Genomic DNA, 21196 nt, shown 5'->3' with positions numbered 1-21196 from the left:
CAACTACATAAACCCCCCCCAAAAAATATATATGTATATACATACATATACCAAAGGCTTTTCCCCCCTTACAAGGGAGGTAGCCAAAAAACAAAGGCATAGAAACCACTCCCACCCATTCCATCCCCTCTACCCTCTTACCCTTAGGGTCATCCCTGCATCTTGTCCACTACCCTGGGTGATCAAGGCAATGTTAAAAAAGAAAACAGGGTTAGCCCATCCCATGTCAAATTGTTTGGGTCAAGAACACTGAACCTAGGTATAGTTCATTTGCATCATAATTGTGAGTTGATGTCGGACCTCCTTGCTATGGAAGAAAACATACCCTTGAGGTACAGGATCATCCCGCCACAAAATGAACCACCAATATCAAACTTCGTGCAAGTCTTCTAGATTTCTCAGTGTCCTCACCAGACCCAACTGAAATTAACAATAGATTTCAGGTTCCAATTTACTCCTAACCATAACCCCTTCCTCTCAAAAATAATACCCAAGCCCAGTGAAAAAGCCCTGATTTTGCAATTTTACACCAGCCCCCCAAGGGAGAATGATCCAAAACAACTACCATATCACATCAGCCCAAGAAAATCTGAATCCTTCTACAGTAATATTAAACTCATCTGCATCTGTTTACAAGCTAGGCACACACAATCCCCTACTGAAAAGGCTATACCACATACCTCTTCCCAGTCTCCATACCCCTTTCATGCAGTGTCCCATCACTACCACTTCATTCTACACAGGTACGGATACAATGCCCCGAGTATGGTACACTCATCTCGAGTTTGATTCTCCTTGGACAAACACTTTTTAGTGCGAATTTATGATTTGAATTATATTTGTCAATTATATATGATTTTAAATACAATTACGAGCAAAACAGACTTAGGTTTCTGGACCAATCTCCAAGCCAACACCATTATTCTTGGGGTTAAAATATCGGCGTCCATCAAGTATTGCTTTGCCCCCCCCCCCCATAACATTCCTGGATCCGCGCCTGACTCCACACCTCTGTCCAACCCACTCCTTCCAGTTTTCCTATATCTATTTTCATATACCAAGGGCTTCTTCCCCTTTATAGGGAAGGTAGCCAAATGATGGCATGCACCCATTCCCTTTTAGCTCCTCGTGGATGAAATACTGTGATACTGACTGCACGTTATTATGCAAAGTTAATTTCATAGTACCATGCTGCCAGTGCTTTCGGAATGGTTTTGGGGGCACCTCCACAGACTAGGGCCCCACATAATCCTATCCTATGTTGGAATAAAATCTCTCCTAAAGGAACTATGCTACTTTTGTGCTAGAATTATCCCTCCATTCCCGTTCCCCCTTAAAAGTATCCAATACTACTTTGTGCATACTTTTTCTTTTAATCTGTCCCATGTGGTTGGGGGGAAGAAAGCATTCTACCTTTGTTTCCCACACGGGTGATAAAAGACAAAGTGGGACAATGATGGGACTAAGGATCATCCTCAGTGAAATTATTCTACAAGAGAAGGAATTTTAGTCTTCCTACATCACTGAATAACCTGTTAGGGAGTAGTTACTTGTGGCGAGGGTCGAGGGGATGGTGGTTCGAATCCTGCCACCGGCGAAGTTGAACCAAGGGCATGGTTCATTAAATTCCACGCTACAAAGCTCTCTGAGGGTCACCATCCTAGCCTTCTGGTAGGGGGGAGTTTGTGATGTTAAACCATATCATCAAACCTAGTCTTTCACCTCCAAACAAAGTAACTCTAGCACAGAGATGCACTTCCGTTTCCGGCTGCAGTTTTTGGGCAGATATTGGCAAGTCATCTGCTTAAGAGCGATTTGATACAGAGGTTCAGGTCTTAGATGGGTAAGTAACAAGTGGAACTAGATTGATTGATTTATGGAATTTTTGGCTTGAAGGCCAAGCGCCGGAGCCGGTAGGCTATTCAGCGCATAAGTTGAATTAGAGTTCCTTTAACAGTTTTGGTTGCTACTAGATGGCTGCTCCATACCCTTTATTCTCTATCAGCTACCCCCCGTGTAGTGGGAAAAAGCCTTTGGTATATGTATATTTCTCCCCATCCTCTCATTTAATGCAATGGGGGGACGGAGAGGGGGGGGTCGCCGATTTAATGAAGCGGCCTTGCTGTGGATGTGCTGTGTCTTGCGACACTGCTTCTGACCCAGGGCAGTGGACAAGGTGCAGGGATGACCTGTCATTTCAGGAGGTGCTAAGATAAGAGGGAGGGTGGAGGGGTGTGGAGTGTATTCAGGGATGGAATGGGTGGGAATGATTTTATGCCTTTTTCTTTTTGGCTAACCCCCTTGTAAGGGAGAAAAAGCCTTGGTATATGTATGTAGCTATGAAATTTGTCAACCATTTTCTATTATCTGTGATCATGTTGATAGGATTGGATTATAAAATTCTGGCTCAAAAGCCAAGCACTGGAGCATCAAAGGTTATTCAGTGCTGTAAAAACTAAAAGGTCAATGTAATGTCAAAGGCGATACTACAAATTAAAATTAAAGTCATACAAGATGGTATTGTTTAAAGAGTAAGAAATTTGGTTAGCAGGGCTCTGTTACAGGCATCATCAAGCAAATCCTTCATGGACTTGCCTGTGATTGTACTTTCTCATTGCTCACGGTGGTAACAAGTGCATTCTGTTAAAACTTATTGTACGGTAATCATCATATCTTGTCGCACCAGAACCGTGTCCATATAAGGGCAGTTTCATGTGCAACAGAACGGAGCCCGCTGCTCATTGCCACTTTTCATCGAGAAACTGTGTTAGATACGAATGTCCCATTCGCATTCTAGTTAGATCATGTTGATAGGCCGTGTTTGAGGGTGTCACAAGCCTTGTATACATAGGGATCAATTACATGCAAATATACAAATACCATTTTATTCCAAATATGAAAATAAGCTCTAAACACTACAGTGTATATTGTTTAACAAGAGAAAAAAAATAAAAAATAAAAAAATCAACAAATTCAGCCATCGCACACAAAGCAGAGTGGTTAGGCATAGGAGAAAAGTTATATAATAACATTATTATAAACAACATGTATCACCAGGTAACTTCATAACATTTACCTATAACTAATTTGTCATCAGTTTAGCTTAGTACTGTACTGCTGAATACAAACAATTAAAAAGATAACGAAGATTATCTTGTTTATTCAGCTATCGCATACTTGAGTTCTGAAAGTTGGTCATTAATTCCTTCTATAACTTCACTCAATTCTTTACGAATCTCCCTCTCTTTGTACTGCTCTAAATCTCCTTCATTTTCTTGAAGCATCTGCTTAGCCAGCTGCAGATGGGCAGTCTGAAAAGAAAATTAGAGTTTAATTCCTGCACATACCCAATGGCTTTTTTCCCCTTACAAGGGAGGTAGCCAAAAATCAAAGGCGTAAAATCCATTCCCACCCTTTCCATCCACAACATACTCCATTCCCATCCACCCTCTTATCTTAGCACCTCCTGGATGATGGGTCATCCCTGCATCTTGCCCACTGCCCTGGGTCAGAAGCAGTGTCTCGAGACAGCACATCCACAGCAAGGCTCCTTCATTAAATCGGCGATCCCCCCCTCTCCGTCCCCCCATGCATAAAGGAGAAGACGGGGAGAAATCCCTTCGGGCTGTGTCATAAATTTGCTCACACATACTACCTCACCCAAGTGGGCAGACAGGGATGACCTTCATCCAAGAGGAGCTAAGATGAGAGGGAGGAAAGGGTGGTGAATGAAAGTGGAATAGGTGCGAGGGAGCACACATTTTTCGATTTGGCTACCTTCCTTACAAGGGGAAAAGCTCTTGGTACACGATATTTGTTTACGGGGTTAGGAAAGAGGGGCTTGTTGCAGGAGGATTGTGTACGTAGGGCATTCCAGTCAAACAATTTTAATAAGAGAACCACATGTACAAGTTGGACAGTCACAAAATGGTGTGCAAGACATCGTCCCATTTTTAAGCATTTTAGTACCATCTAGTACAAAGTCCTCTGTGAGGGGTACCATCCTAGCCTTCTGACAGGAGGGAGTTTGACTTTAAACCATATAAATCATCAGTACACACATACATACACCAAAGGCTTTTTCCCCCTACATGGGGGGGGGGGGGTAGCCTAAAAGATAAAGGCATAGAAACCACTCACACCCATTCCATTTCCTATATATTCCACTCCCCTCCACCCTCCTCCCTCCCTCTTATCTTGGCACCTCCTGGATGATGGGTCATCATCAGTACCATCTTGAAAAGTGTTATGTTAGTGGAAGGTCAAAGGCTTTCTGCAAGAGACCGAATTGATGAATGGACACTATCAAGATCCTGATGCCACCCCGTCACAAGGCAACACCACATCCTCACCACCACAATGTGGTGTAGCACCCAAGGGTCCCAGTACCCAATTTCCAGACCGAGCCAACAAACTTACAACTACCACTCCTCACCAATCTATCCCACTCTTATTTTTGTTTTTGCAAATAAAGGAGGGAGGAGGGTGGAGGGGAGTGGAATATGTAGGGAATGGAATGGGTGGGAGTGGTTTCTATACCTTTTTCTTTTTGGCTACCCCCCCCCCCCCCCCGTGTATGGGGGGAAAAAGCCTTTGGTATATGTATGTATGTATGCATGCATGCATATAAGGAGGTCTGTACTCTAGCAACTACCTTTCCATACCCTCTAACTAGAAAAATCTGGCACAAACATGTTTTTCATATACAAAAATCTTCAAATTTTTACATCCAAGAAGTGCAACACAAAGAACAACCTAACATGAACCTCACCAACACAAACCAGTACACAGAACGTGCTGGAGCCATCTCAACACCTAGACACACTCCAGCACAAAAGCTCAACATATCTATATTAAAGGCCTCTCCCACTCATCATTTCCCTCTGAAACCAAGCTGCTACTATTCCTATATGAACACATTATGCAAATTAATGTAGGAAACTAAACTAACATTATGATCCACTGCCTATGTTCATCAAATACACGAGTTAGGAAAGACAACCAATTAGGCTAAAAGCAGACCAAAGGAAAACTACTAGAACAACTCCCTAATCATGAGGAAGTCCAGCAACCACGCCACAACATGACCTCCAACATAACAAAACTTCCTCTGAAAATGTGCTCACCCTCCTTGATTGGCAATAATGACCACACACACACTCCCAAGGGGTAGGCAACAGTCACTTCCTGCAGATGTTTATAGAACCTTTCCTAACTTCTTTCACATCCAGGAAATTAAACAGTTGCTCAGTCATGTCTGTATGGTGGATCAGAGCTTACGCCACCTGACATCTGAATTGTAAATAGGCTCTTCTACTATACACTTCCTGGATCTCGCCACACCACCAATGCCAGAGGACTTATGGTTCTTGTTCATTTGTTGGAGGGAAGTTTCAACAGCGACTGGAATATACTGCCTATCTCAGTAGTTGCCTCACTTGGCATAAATTCCCTAGAGGGAGTTTAACCAAGAGATTACCACACGGAAGTAACAAGTCAGCAATTTGTCCTCACCTAAATGTCTAGTCACATCGTTATATTCTTTCTAGGGAGGGGTGGTGAATGGGGGTGAAATGAGTGAGTGGAATTACACCTTTTGACTACCTCCTTTGTATGGGGGAAAATACATACATACATATACCAAGGCTTTTTCCCCCTTACTAGGGAGGTAGCCAAAAAGGAAAAGGCATAAATTCATTCCCACCTGTTCCATCCCCGAAAACACTCCACATCCCTCCACCCTCCCTCCCATCTTAGCACCTCCTAGATGACGGGTCATCCCTGCACCCTGTCCACTGCCCTGGGTCAGAAGCAGTGTCGCCCTTGGTATATTAAATATGTTTGTGTTTAATATCAAAATTAGTATTTAAATTTTGCTAAAAGTGTTTCCATCACCATGCAACAGAGATGGATTCATTTGTGGTACAGGAGATTTGAGGAGGGTAGCAGAGAGGATAGAAAATGAAAGATCAGTATTCTCAAAATGCAGATTAGTATCAAATTATAAAAATAGTGTCATGAAAGTTCAAAAAACTATCTAGTGTATAAAACTTGAAAAACAATGCTCAAAACAGGGATTAAGTATACAACAGTGAACTTTCGGAAACATCTGATCTTACCATCTAGCTTAAAGTATACTAAACTACCGCTCTTAAATATTTAGGACACTTACCAATTCAAGTTTCCTCTTTTCATATTCCTGAATATGGGCAACAATGTCAGCCACAGCAACATTCCCACTAGTTCTCAATTCTTTCTCAATGGATATGATTCCCTCCGATATTCTCTTGAACTCCTCCGTAACATCATGCACCAGTTTGCGAAATTTTGGAAACTCGTAGTTGGGCTGGGATGCCAAATAAATTTTGTGGCCTCTGCAAACAAAATTTCAGTACATTAACCTTCAATTCAGCAAGTGTCTGACAAACAAGCGTTAGTGTGAGTGGACGAGTGAGTGAAGCATGACAAGTTTAAGAATAGTAGTCATGGGGCATGGCTAACCCCCATGTAGGGGGATAAAGCCTTTGGTGTAGTCATGGGGTATATAAGGCTCAATGGTAACCCCGCTCCAACTGCCGAGTCCAATTGAAGGAACAGTTTCTTCATTTCATTTGACACAGTGGTATGGCAGGGAACACTGACAACTTTTCATCCGAGATGGGACGGGTTATGAATGGGTTCGGAGTAGAGGTTGGATGGGTGATGCTTCAACTTTGCCACACACTCTTATATGGGGAAAAACCCCTTTGAAATATATATATGCATGCATGTAAGAACTGAAATTAATTTCACACATTCCTCCAGTCTTAAACCTGGTCTTTACCTTATATATATATATATATATATATATATATATATATATATATATATATATATATATATATATATATATATATATATATATATATATGAAGGGAAGTAAATGATTATCTGCACTTTTGCCATAACATGTCTAATATTGTCACACTGCATTCTGTGCATGCATGTAGTTGGTACTGTTGTGGTCACATAATCAAAGCTTGAGCCTTTGTGCGCCTTTTTGCTTTTTGTCTTTACAATGTAAACATTGCCGCTGCACTAGCAGTATACACTAAAGAACAAAGCATTTCTCTAGTCAGAAGCTGTGTCAGGGGCCGAAATTAATTGGAGGCTTTTAACACAATACGGGGACATTGCACTTCTGCAGAGAAGTGTGTACAAGTGGATTGAGAAGTTTAAAAGTGGCGGGACAAGTGTGACGCACAAAGAGGAAGCGGGACTTCTGTCAACTTCCACCTCTTGTCAGGCCACTTTTAAACTTCTCTATCCACTCATACACACTTCTATGCGGAAATGCACTTCGATCACGTGACCACAACAGTACCATTAAGCATGCATAATGAGAAAAAACAGAGCAACAATATCAAAGATATGTTACGGTGAAAGTGTGGATAATTTGACTCCCTTGTATATACATTTTTGATCCATCTATCACATTTACATAAAACAAAAATTATGGGCACCAATACCAACCACATGTGGGACTTCACTAATTACGTCCCTCCATTTTGACATCATACTCTTTAATGCAGTTCTTATGCAAGTCTCAAATTCTTTATCTATTCCATCAGGTCAGACAGGGAAGGAAGAGGAAGGGGAGGGGGAGGGGGGAGGAGAGAAGAGTAATGATCTTCAGTCCCCGGGTGCAGGCGACACTAACCTGACTATTGTGTGACAACAGAACTGTATCTATTACTTAGTTTTCTTGAGGAAGAAGATTTGGTATGTTTTTAGAAGTGCACACCTACACTGTATAGCATTAGAAAATTAAACATTAATTTTGTAAATTATAATACATCAATGTAATAATTATTTTTCTTGGCAGAAATCAATATCTGAAAAGGTTGTTAAAACCTATACAGAAATGAATGAAGTCGCTTCAACTCCTTTAGATGCCATCTTTTTGATAGATTCGGAGGTTGGAGACAATGACAATGACCTCTAGAATTACAGGTACTGCATTACTAAATGCAGGTTAGGTTAGAATAGACGAATTTATCATACTTTAATTTCTTTGGGTTCAGCCTCTACCAAAAAGTTTACGTCTAAGCAACCGAAGCGGCTGTTATTTTGTTTATAGCTTTTAACAACTTTCTTTTAAGGACTTCTGCCAAGAATAACATATTACACTGATGTATTATAATTAACAAAATTAATTTTATATTGTTATATTGCGTAGATGTGCACTTCTTCAAATCTACCCTGTGGATAATATACCTGCTGATACTATTGATACCCACTTTCCAAGACAAGTGTTTACTCGAATTATTCAAAAAACATTTCATTGAAACAGTACGAAATATTTTCCTAATACCAAAGCCAACCCCCCCTTTAAAGGGAGGTAGCCAAAAAAACAAAGGCATAAAAACCACTACCACCCATTCCATCCCTATCACACTCCACTCCCCTCCACCCTCTTCCTTCCCTTTCATCTTGACACCTGTAATACAGGTTACTTACTCTTCAAAAAGTCGATAGGTGTGTACTCTCTCCTCTTGCAGCTGCTCGAAGTTCTTCACTAATGCATAAGTACAGCCAGCCTCCATGTTTGATGATTTACAACTGTAACAAGTATCAATCACATTAACATAAAATAACAGCAAGGGTATAACAACTTGTCAATTTTTTTTTGTACTGTCACAATGTTATTAAAGGTTTTAGCACAAATTACTATGTTTGCCAATCTTGGTGGCTGGATGTGACAAATATGAGTAAGAGATGGAGCTCAAATATCCACTGCTTCTTCCTTGTATACTACAATTAGGTAATTAGATGTTGGACTTTTGACTGAGAGCTATTACCCTCCTGGGGGCGAGCTCTGACCTGACAACTTCTTGCTGGGCAAGACTAATTACTTCCCTTTTGAGAAAAGAAAACTTTCTACAGCACATGTGCTCATAAGGTCTGCTGATCCATCCATTAACATCCAGTCCGTAGACCAAAAAGGACAACAATGAAAGTAGTTCACGTTTAAAAATTGTTACTGGAAGATGTTATACAGCAAAATTTATAAGTAGGAGCAGCAGAAGTATTAAGTAAACAAGTGGACAGCATCCACCTTGAACAAAATACCATCAACATTGTACTTGCTTGAAAGTGCATAACTTGGAATTATTGTAATGGAAAAATGGATATACAAGCCACACATGGCAAATAAATTATGGACAATTTATAGTTTCGCCCAACCATAGAATTTGATATGTGGCTTGTGTGTTCCTGGTGAGAAATGTTGTGATATGAATGATGATGTACATCATTTCCGTCGCAAATGCATACTTTTGAAGTAATTAAGTATTGAATTTATGCACTTATGCATACTGTACATCTCCCAAACGCATAAGTGTGGGAAATTATCAATGTTACAAATTGTTATAAATAATGCAAACACAGAAAAAACTTTTTCCTATTCATTTCAAAAAGTAAATAAACAAAAAAATTCTACACAAGTCTGAATGTACTTTGTTCCAAGACCATGATGATGAATGGACTTGTTCTTAAGATAATTCCAGGAACTTCATTTGGTAAATTGTGATTGTCACCATAATGTAAACAATGGCAATGCTGTTTAATCACCATCACAAACAATATGCTTTATTTTGTAAATTTAAGCAATACATACCCTATTAAATTTCACTTTCCTGCATGCAAGGTATGTAATTACCATAGATTACTATAGAGCTATAAATATTTAAAACTATTCAAGATACTATGCATTCTCAAGACTAAATTCTTGACAACTTATGTTCTGGAAGGTCAATTTCCTCCATTATAGCACCCCTTGGACACCAACTCAGTTCTCCAAATGAAAACTTCATGTTTTGGAATAAATATTGGGGTTACTAGGTGCGAAGGAGAATTGATGCATATGAAAGATAATTTGATGCAACCCAAAGGGATTTTTCTTTGCCTGGTGTGCCTATTATATTAGCATCCTAAATTAGCCTAAGATTGTTCAGGCAGGGACACAGCAGCAAGGGAATGGGGCCTGGTACCAAGTTCTCCAAGACATTCCATATGTTTAGTGCAGGTTGGATAATCTGAAACATGCTGGTCTCACATTTGCTCAATCATGGGTTCAAATCCTGCACTTCTCTCCAATTCCTAACAGACTCATTTGCCACTAACAGTCCAAGCACTTTGGGCAAAGGTAACTCCTTGCATCACTTCACATACCTCTCACTCCTTGTGGTCTCTTGCAAAGGCCCTTTGGACTTTGCACATCAAGTCTTATCCGGCAACCAGAAAATTCAGTAGTCTAGGATTAATACAAGGCCCCCCAAGTAAGCGCCTTGTGCTATCCTTGGCACTTGTAATTGTTATTTCAAACTATGTTCTTTTCATTATCTGCACTTCATGTATATGGATTCAATGCCAAATAAGATTATTATTATTATTACTCGATTTCAATGTTCTCGGGAATCCCCGGCCTGGCCATACACTCTGCTTGGGTTACTGTTGTCACTAAGTTGTGTGAAGTCTAGTCAATTTGACTAATCTCAAGACTGCAATTGGGTTCGATTGTATTTCATGTCATCCCTGTGTTGAGCATCCGGTTTGTCCATTAATGGATTTTAAGGTTAATTTGTAAGTCTTGGGTGTTTGTCAATGTTGTTCTCTAGTTCGACTAGTCCCGTTTGACAGTTGTAGTACCGGTTCCCTATCGATGTCTAGATACCTTCCACTAATTTATAAATTTTATCAACAGTCCTAATGCTCCCTCAATTCCTTTTTCTATTTCACCCCCAAAAGAGACCTCAAACTCGGTCGCTAAAGATTTTATGTAGATACTGCTTTACCAAAGAGTAAAGGTCATCCACCGAACAATTAGCTTGCTTGACCATTTATGGATGCACGATTTGGTATTTCTTTGACAACATATACTCCGTTTTACAGTTAAAGGATACAACACCTGAGAAGTAACAAGGTTTTCCAAACAATAAATCAAAGACGTTCATAAAAAAGATAATAATCTAGCTCTGCCCCAGGGCATAATTTCCTCTTCGGCCAGATTTCTAACTTTAACCATGTATCGTGTTTCTAATAAAATTAGAGAATACTTAAGTAGCATTGATGTATGAAACAATGCCATATCCTGCTATAACGATTAATGAAGTTATGGGGAACTTACTGCGTACTTGAATACGGGAATTTGTGTCTGCTTTCACCTGCGACCAACTCTGACACCCAACTAAATATTAGCGGTGCGGTGGGATGGAGTGATGACGGAAGATTTTTCTTTGTATCGATACCTTCTAAGCGTCTTTCATGCGCTTGGTATTCAAATAATTCAAATTTCGCTTCAACTTTTCCATAACTTATATATTTCTGATTTATATTATTAGATTTTCCTCTTTATATAATAAATGTTTTGTTCTTGCCCTGTGTCGTACAGTGAATGCAGTACTTTCTTTTTTTTATTTTCCTTTCTTTCTCTGATATATCTTGAAGCTATTTATATTCGTTATTTCACTTGTCTACCTTTTTGCATCTCATTCATTTAGTATTTGATTATGCTTTTTTAGTTCTCTTAGTTTATTAAGTTTGGTCTAGGTATTTGTTAGTTGCTCTCATCCATCGAATTTTCCCTCATTTATTCAACAATTATTTTTATTTATTAGTTATATTCTTTTTCTATGCCTCTGAGAAACATTGTTCTTCCTTTCATTATTATCTTTATCATTAGATATGTTCCAATTTCGCCAATTAGTGTGCTGTTTGGTGCGTATGTTGGGTAATTTACTATTTTCTATATAAACTTACGCTATTATCTGTCACCTGCAGGTTTTGTAGATTTTGCTCGTTAAACTTATAACTTTCACTCTATGTAGTGCATATGGTACGGTTAGTTTTTCTAATATATTTGCTCAATAAATAAATTACTGAAGCTTTTGCAATCACTGAGTAAGTAGCGTTTCCTTAGTTTTAGCGCTTTTTTGATAATGTAATTCTTGTGTTTTTTGAACTGTCTGTAGCTGACAATTTGTACTCAAGTATTTATCTTTGTCATTTTTGTGTCCTCTGTCTGTGTCAGGGGGAAAAGTTACCCCTTTAGAATTTTGGAAATACTTAGAAATTGATTCATCATCCAGCTCTAATATTTTTAATTTACTATTGTAATGATTAGAATTGATTATAAAGAAATCTACAAAAGGAACTGGATTCGTTAACAAACATGTTAAAAAAATGTTACTACGTAAACATTAAGTCCTAATCTCGCTATCGGACACGGAGGGTAAAGAAAGGGCTCATTGTTTTGAACTAGTCTATCTACGTGGCATATTGGAGAAGCCACGAAAACTTCAAGACAGCCGACCCAGGCTGCTAAATCATAATCCGAAATCATCCCTTTTAAAAGGGAACCAGTCCTGGAGTAAAATGTACTATTGAAAGGGAACACAAGTTTGCAACCCCCCCCCCCTTCCCTGGTGTGGGAAGTTTATGGAAGTTCTGGAAGAATAAATACAGAGAAAAGATCGAGTTTCCTTTCAACCAAGAATGGAAAAGTGGACTAGGACCCACTTACCCAATCCCCATGTCCTACCAGACGACTAATCTGCGGTCCAGTACCAACCCTCATCCTTCGGTTTGTGTGTCATTGACACAAGGAGCAGCGGAAAAATGATCGCTTACCCGGAGGGAGCGTTGCAATCTCTATCAACTGAATCAGTGTTGATCGGAACCTATGGTATTTTGATGTATTGATATGTCTGTCGCGTTTCGCCGCGACAGAATGGTGGCAGCGTGTTCGGATTCTTTAGCTTATGCTATTGATTCCTCTTACCCACGACACCTAATTACAGTAAAGAAGGTCACATAGTGTAGTAGTAGAAACTTCTTTAATTTTTTTTTCTAAGCTTGATCTTTGTCATGATTTATACTTTGCATGTCTCAAGTATTGTTATTGAACAGATATGTCTTATGTTAGATGTTCACCTTTCTAAGATTTTTTTAGTGGTTAAAGCACACTTGGAGACATGATGCCTAATGATGTGGATGACTCCTTTGCGGAGTTTGATCAATTGGGAAAGGAAGTCCAACAAACAGAACCAGAAACACAACATTTTACACAGTCCCATCAGGAAGCTTGTTCACAAGTAAGGGATTTAGAACAACAGATTAGCGATATGAACAGGGAAATGTCTCATCTACAGGGGACAATACGACACTTAATGCAAATGCATAATAACACACAACCACCAGTAACACCAACACCTCATACACCTCACAGTCCATACAACCCCTCCGCAAGTGTTCACCCCAATCCCGTAGCAGGGACACCACAATCCAGACCCCCAGTACCACCGCGTAATATTGCACAAAACACACCACAAGGTGCACCTGCATTCATTGGTACAGGATCCCTATGACCTATAAGAGCCTGGCCAGCATCACATAACCTTACCATCACCACACCCTTCCCTAATCCACCCCCAGCCTATCCACCTCCGCAACCTCCTGTTAATCAGACAAACCCTTCCAATCTACACCAAAGCAATCAGACTGTTATAGCCAGTCCTTCTGGTGGATCACCTAATTGTCCCCTTAATAACACAAACCCCTTCCTTTATTCAAACATTATCCCAATGCCAATCCCTCAGGAAAGGGTATTCAAGCTAAAGGATGTTGGTCTCCTCAAACTTCGTGAGCTAAGGGGAGTTAGCGCCGATAATAGGTTGAATACTTTCTTCAGGCAGGTGGAGTCATGCACCAGCTCAGATGAAGAGAGAAAGGAAGTAGCATTAACAAAATCCGAGCCAGATATAGCTGCGCTCTTAACAGCGGAGCTAGCCACGAAGGGTAACAATCTAGCTTGGGATGAGATGAAGAGGATCATGAAACGTCAGTTTTTAGGTTCGGCTACACTGGTGCAGGCATGGCAAGAGGTAAATGCCCTGGCTTATTATTTTGATGAACCTCCTAGCTCTTTTGTCACTAAACTACAGTGAAGAAATTGCAGCTTACACTGAAGTTCCCCAATGAACAAATCCCAACATCAGATAAATTCCTTAAGACAAAGATATATGAGGGATTGAGTTCAGATGCTCAAGCTAAATTAGTTGACTTCCTAGCAGATCATATTCCCTTGGCAAAATTTATGCTATATGCTGAAGAGGAATACTATCGAGCTCAAGGAATGAACCGAGGTAATAGAAACAGGACCATGCCCATTTCAGGTGCTGGGAGTTCCCAGTCATCAACCCCAGTAACAGGTACTCCTCAAGTGGGAACTCCAAGTAGTGAAATAGATAAACTGACAAAGGAAGTAAGGGAATTAAGCAAAAGGGTTGAGAAAATATCCATGAGGACACCACAGAGTAGTAACCCTTACTGTGCCTTTTGCAGAGTAACTGACCATAACCTGTCAGCTTGTCCTCGTAATCCACCTAGGGGAGTATGTTTTGATTGCAATAGACCCAATAGTCAAAGAGGGCACACAGGATGCCCAGGACAGGCAAATAGGAATAACACACAATGACTGGGAGGTCTAGCAAGATCTCCAAGTATAAGTTTAATGGTTAATGATTCCATAGTTACAGCTTTAGTTGATACGGGTAGTTGTGCCAGTATAGCCAAGAAATCCTTTGTGGACAGTTTAGGTTTGAAGCCTGGTAAGATGAGAAATTTACCTAGTTTAACGGGAGTCACAGACACAGTTGTACCGGTATTAGGATCTGTTTATTTGGGTGTTAGTATTGGCCATCGAGTAGTTACTCACTTATTTTATGTTGTGCCAGACCCTCTTTTAGATACAGAAGTCCTTTTGGGTGCAGATTTACTGGGAAGTGCCCGTCTAACCTGGGATCATAAGAAGGGTATACTAGTTTGGGATAGTATTACCTACAATGTGCGGCTTCTTAAACGGAGACCTTCCACAAGAAGAATTAAGAGTCTCAAGATAGTTCAACCATCAGACCCTGGTGTGAGGGAGATTAGGTTGAAGAAACCAATTATCCTACCTCCTTCCTCGGCAAGGATATATGCCATTAAAGTTAAGGAAGATATAGATAGTGTACTTGAATTTGAGTCGGGATTGAAACATAGTGGTGCTATGAAAGCTTTATGCCTTAAAGTCAATAAGGATCAGGAAGTCCCCCTACCTCTAATAAACAGTACAAAGGGTATAGTTAAGTTAAAGATAGGAACATTAATAGGTACTTATAATAAGATTGATGAAAGGGACTTCAGTTCAGTAACTCCCATCTGTAGAAAGATTGATATTAAGAATGATCTTATCCCTGAAAGCATGCGTGTTGCACCAGGACGAGGAAGCACTAGAGAGGAGAAATTAGAGAATCTGATTGAACAACAGGATTGGTCACATCTAGATAGGGGACAACAAGCCCAATTAAAGGACCTAGTAATGGAGAACCACCAGATTTTCATAGTAGAAAGTAATGAATTAGGGAAATTCCAGGGAGTTCAAGGGCATATTAATGTTAGTGATCCACAGCCCGTTAGGAACCCAATGTATAGATATCCCGAGAAGGCTAAGCAGATTATCTCCGATCTGTTAGAGGATATGGAGGCCAAAGATATAATTGAGCCATCCACAGCTGCCTGGTTGAGTCCTATAGTGCTAGTCAGAAAACCCGATAACTCTCAAAGAATGTGTCTGGACTATAGAAAAGTTAACACTCACCTTCAGACTGATATTCATCCATTACCTAGATTGGAAGAATTAGTTGAAACTGCATCTGGAAATCATTTTTATGCCTCTTTAGACATGAAGGATGCTTATTACCAGGTGGAGTTAGATGAAGACAGTAGAGATTTGACTACTTTTAGTGATGGAGTTACATTATATCGATTCAGGAGACTCCCCTTTGGCCTGAGTTGTAGTCCAGCCATTTTCTCAAGAGTAATTAGAAATATCTTAGCCCCCTTATTAAAGAAGGGCTGGGTCAAGAATTACTTAGATGACATTGTAGTATGGGCTCCTAGCTTAGAAGAATTAATTGAGAGATTGGGAGAGTTGTTCCAATTATTTGGTGAAAAGGGTGTGAAATTGAATCTCAAGAAGTGCCAGTTCGCTCAAGAAGAGATCAAATTCCTTGGCCACATCACTTCCAAGGAAGGATGCAGACCTTGTCCTGACAACCTGAGTGCAATCAGAGATATGAAAGCTCCTACCAATATCAAGGAAATTAGAAGGTTTTTAGGTATGTGTGGATTTTACCGTAAACACATACGCAATTTTGCAAAAGTTGCTGTCCCCTTAACCAATCTTCTGAGAGGGAAAGAACCATTTAGTTGGACACCAGAGTGTCAATCTAGTTTTGAACAGCTAAAGCAACTTTTGATGACAGCTCCGATACTTATTAAAGCAGATACAACAAAGCCTTTTCAGCTATTTACAGATGCTAGTTTAGATCATATAGGTGCAGTATTGATGCAAGAGAGTGATGGTCTTCTGAAGCCAGTTGGGTATTTTTCAAAGAAATTAAAGCCGGTAGAACAGAGATATTCCACTACCGATCGAGAAGCTCTAGCCATAGTACTGGCCTGTAGACGCTTCCATCATTTCCTTTGGGGTAACATGTTCACAATACAGACAGACCATCAGCCACTTGTATCAGTATTCAAGCGAAAGACAAAATCTCCTAGAATGAATAGATGGGTTATTGAAATGCAAGACTACCGTTTCAAAGTTGTGTATAGGCCAGGAAAACACAATGAAGTAGCAGATCAGCTAAGTAGACCAGTTAGAGCCATCTTTCACAATAATCAAGACAATTATCTTGGATTGAGTAAGGAAGAATATAAGGATAGCCAGCTAAGTGAACCAAGATGGGGTGACCTGATTGCTTATTTAGAAGGAGGAAAATTGCCTAGAAAGAGGTTTCCCCGAGCTTTAATTCATCAGTTCATACTATATGAAGGTTTGCTGTACCTGAGTGCGGACAGGCAAGATAATAGTATACAGTTAAGGCTTGTAGTACCTCAAGAGCTTAGGAAAACAGCACTAAAATTTGGTCATGAACATGTTGCAAGTCACTTAGGTAGGAGGAAGACTATTGATGCTTTGGAGACATACTTCTATTGGCCTTCACTTAGATCAGATGTAGTTAAATATGTCAAAGAATGCATCACCTGCCAAGTCCACAAAGGCAGTCCCTCCTTACAGCAGAGGTTCCAAGAACTACCTCCAGTAAACAAACCCTTGGAGCGTATCAGTATTGATTTGACCGACATGGTGTCTGGGGCAAATGGATACAGACACGTTCTTACTATCATTGATCACTACTCACGCTATGTGTAGTTTTACCCACTTAGGAACAAGACTACAGAAATTGTCAGTAAAAACTTTGAGAAAGATTTGAATGATTTTGGAGTTCCAAAGTGTGTCATTCTTGACAATGACGCTGAATTCACGTCCCAGCAGTTTAGAGACCTTTGCAAGTCACACAGCATAAGCACTGAGTTCATTACTCCCTACCATCTCGAGGGTAATAGTATCTCTGAAAGGATGCACGGAACCATGAAAACTTTGCTAATTGTCATGTGCCAGGGTCATCCACATCAATGGCCAAAATAATTAGGAGAGACTCAGAGGACCCTTAATTGTGCTATACATGCAACAACAGGTGAACAACCTCATTACGTATTTTTTAGTAGGAGGCCTTTTAGACAGATACTTAGTGAATTACCCTCAATAGATGATGAAGTGATGGACTCTGATATTGCTCGAGCTCACGACATCATCCAAAAGACCCATGCAAAAATGTCAAAAACCTTTATCCATTATGCAAATAGAAAAAGACGGAACAAGAGTGTTGAACTAAACTCTTTAGTTTGGGTGAAAAATGAAACCCAGTTACCTGGAACAAGTCGCAAACTAAATGTGAAATGGCTTGGGCCTTACAAAGTTATTGAAAGTGTTCGTGATGGGTCAACTTATGTACTACAAAATCTGTTTGATGAAACTTTCCTAGAACGTGCTGCTGATAAACTTAAGCCGTTCCATGGTGATAAACAGTACTTACTTAACCTACAGGAGCACGCAGAAACAGTGCCTGACATAGTGAGTGAAGGAATTCGCACAAGAGGTGCTAGAAATATTGTGCCTCCTTCCCGTTTAAAAGAAGAGATCTAGACTCTGGTGATGAATATTACTGAAGTGAAGGACCATCCCTCAGCAGGATGGTGAATTAATCTGTCCCTAGTTGTAAGGACATACTATTTTTATACTTTTATACTTTTGTACTTGCTTGTAACTTTTGTGTAGTACCATAGAATTAGTCAAAGTAGATATTCCTCTAGGTTTAAGTTGGAAGGAAAGAAGTTTGTAATAGGAATTATGTAATGTGTCACAGAAGCTTATCATAAATGTGAATGTTTTAGTGGTCTTATGGATCTTGTCTTAAGTCTTGCTCTTGTAGTACCTGGTTGGTACATTTCTTAGGATGGAGTGCGCCCCTTTCCAAACCCCTTTGAAACTCAATTTTTATGAGTTGTTTCTGGCAAGGAAGTCTGGACGGATAGTCATTAGGACGCCTTAATAGGAGCCAAGTTTGTCTTCTTAAATGGAGAGCTCTTTTGAGGTAGAGTGCCGTGATCTCCTGTGTAAGTGGAGTCAATCCAACCCCAGCATTAGGCCAGGCAAAGCTACTAGGAAAGCAGTTTGAATGCACACCTATAGGGTAGTGTCCACATTTAAGCGCTCCAATATATCCATGTTTTTATGTTGTTACAAGAGTAAAATATTTTTTTTGGTGTGCTAGACTGAGTTGGTTAGACAAAGATCTATATTCCACTGGAGCAGACACATAGTAAAGGTTATGCCAGCCCATGACGGAAAGGGCTTGATATTAGAGTGGACATGAATCAATTTTTCCCCAAGGGAAAAGCTATGTCAGGGGGAAAAGTTACCCCTTTAAAATTTTGGAAATACTTAGAAATTGATTCATCATCCAGCTCTAATATTTTTAATTTACTATTGTAATGATTAGAATTAATTATAAAGAAATCCATAAAAGGAACTGGATTCGTTAACAAACATGTTAAAAAAAATGTTACTACGTAAACATTAAGTCCTAATCTTGCTATCGGACACGGAGGGTAAAGAATGGGCTCATTGTTTTGAACTAGTCTATGTACAGCTGCACAGAAAACTATCGTTAGTAAATCACGCTAATCATTTTGACACAAAACAACGAAACTATTTGAGACAAGTTGAAGTCTCCATCGGAAATAAGATTATCATGTCATAGTGAATCCATATGAACTCCGGAACTATTATTCGATTCATATTCATTCAGAAGGAATTCGAACAATTCGAACCCCAGAAATACCAACCCTTCGGTATCATAAGGTTATGTTCATTAGCGAATGTTTCGACACCCCTACTAACGATAGTTTTCTGTGTAGCTGTACGTGGCATATTGGAGAAGCCACGAAAACTTCAAGACAGCCGACCCAGGCTGCTAAATCATAATCCGAAATCATCCCTTTTAAAAGGCAAGGGTTAACGTCAGAACCATTAATTAACATTTAAAGAAATTTAATTGGGAAGCCCTTGTCCAATAGAAGAGTGAGGGGAATGAGACGATAGAGGGGAATGCAAGTCGAATGCTAGCAATAACTCCCTTGGAGTGTTGCTACGTGTTTGAATAACCCTTTACGTTCTCATAACTAGGTTATATAAGTTTTTTTTAATAATATGCATCAAAACCAATTCTCATTTATAGTCCATTTTGAGGCCTTAAGGTGTCATGACATAACTACTATATAGGGGGTTAGCCCTAGCCTAACCTAAAATAATTTGTAAACTTTAAGTAGGGTAATTTAAAGATTTCTGAAGAGGCGTTTCCTATGTTATATTTCAGGAAGAGGCATATTAACCTCATGTTACCTCACTACAATCTTGTAAGGATTTATTCTGCCTCCTGAATCTTTCAGATACCCTACTCCGTTTTCTTATTGATATAGTATTGTTTCTGAATAAGGTTGTAAAATTACAGGGAACCAGTCCTGGAGTAAAATGTACTATTGAAAGGGAACACAAGTTTGCAACCCCCCCCCCCCTCTTCCCTGGTGTGGGAAGTTTATGGAAGTTCTGGAAGAATAAATACAGAGAAAAGATCGAGTTTCCTTTCAACCAAGAATGGAAAAGTGGACTAGGACCCACTTACCCAATCCCCATGTCCTACCAGACGACTAATCTGCGGTCCAGTACCAACCCTCATCCTTCGGTTTGTGTGTCATTGACACAAGGAGCAGCGGGAAAATGATCGCTTACCCGGAGGGAGCGTTGCAATCTCTATCAACTGAATCAGTGTTGATCGGAACCTATGGTATTTTGATGTATTGATATGTCTGTCGCGTTTCGCCGCGACATCTGTTCCTGTTGGTTGACCCTTTGCGTTGTACAGTAGGATATCAATTTCATGTTTGTATTTTAATACATATTACCCGTTTTTTCATTGGATCCATATTTCTTTTCGGTTCCTATTGTGTTGTTGAAAGTATTAGTCCATCATCTGCTTAGTTACTAGCCACTATTTACATTAATTCCTTATTTTTCAAGTAATCTTATAGTTTCCCTCCAATTTCGTCATTGTCATGCATATTATTAGGTTGAATAATGCCTACACATCCTTATTTTATCCCTTTTGTGATTGCAGATATTATTCTTTAATCACTCGTTTAACTTTTTGTGTGATTACTGTAGTATATATCCTTATATACCAGGAAAAATACTACGAAAACCACACCGGCGTAAGGAAATGAATGTTGGATAGGTGAGGGGTGAGTGAATACCTTGGCTGGCAATTGCAACTATGGTTTTGTAAATTATATTGTAAATCATCAGTGTTTTTTTTATTAGTTCTCTTTTGATTGAGTCAAATGCATTGCTATAGTCTTCTATTGTTACTGTCTACTATTTCTTCCTTTTGGGAAGAGAGGATCGTGCAGTTGCCAAGTATAAGGCACTGTGGGAGGTATTGTAGGCATGTAGGAGAGGAGGAAAGCTGTTAAGAGCAGTCAAAAGTTTTTTACGAGAGTAGTGGAGCCTGTGTTAGAATCAGAAATGGAGAGAGTGCTTTTAGGTAAAGGTGGGACTTCGCCAGGAATGTGTTACGTCGCCTTGGCTGTTCAATCTATACATGAATGGGGTGGTGCGAGAGATAAACGCTAGGGTAGTGGACCAGGGATT

At 39.8% G+C, this 21196-nt stretch overlaps 1 protein-coding gene across 2 annotated transcripts; it reads right to left on the bottom strand.

Annotated features, from left to right (window-relative positions):
* Positions 1-2871: 2871 nt before the first annotated feature.
* LOC143027630 (required for excision 1-B domain-containing protein-like) lies at positions 2872-11292 on the bottom strand. Of its 2 annotated transcripts, none has more exons than XM_076189016.1 (4): positions 11168-11292; positions 8500-8601; positions 6173-6374; positions 2872-3311 (listed from the first exon to the last, which is right to left on the bottom strand). In XM_076189016.1, the coding sequence occupies exons 2-4, from the start codon at positions 8583-8585 to the stop codon at positions 3159-3161; spliced, it is 441 nt and encodes a 146-aa protein (XP_076045131.1). In that variant the 5' UTR covers positions 8586-8601; positions 11168-11292; the 3' UTR covers positions 2872-3158. The 2 variants fall into 2 exon arrangements, with proteins under 2 accessions (XP_076045131.1, XP_076045132.1); XM_076189017.1 differs by having other exon boundaries at positions 11175-11257.
* Positions 11293-21196: the final 9904 nt, after the last annotated feature.

The sequence above is a fragment of the Oratosquilla oratoria genome, chromosome 8 (genome assembly GCF_046742065.1).
Source record: "Oratosquilla oratoria isolate Oo_2021 chromosome 8, ASM4674206v1, whole genome shotgun sequence".
Taxonomy (NCBI): Eukaryota; Metazoa; Arthropoda; class Malacostraca; order Stomatopoda; family Squillidae; genus Oratosquilla; species Oratosquilla oratoria.
The sequence above is the reverse complement of the archived record's forward strand: the minus strand, read 5'-3'. Positions and strand labels throughout refer to the sequence as shown.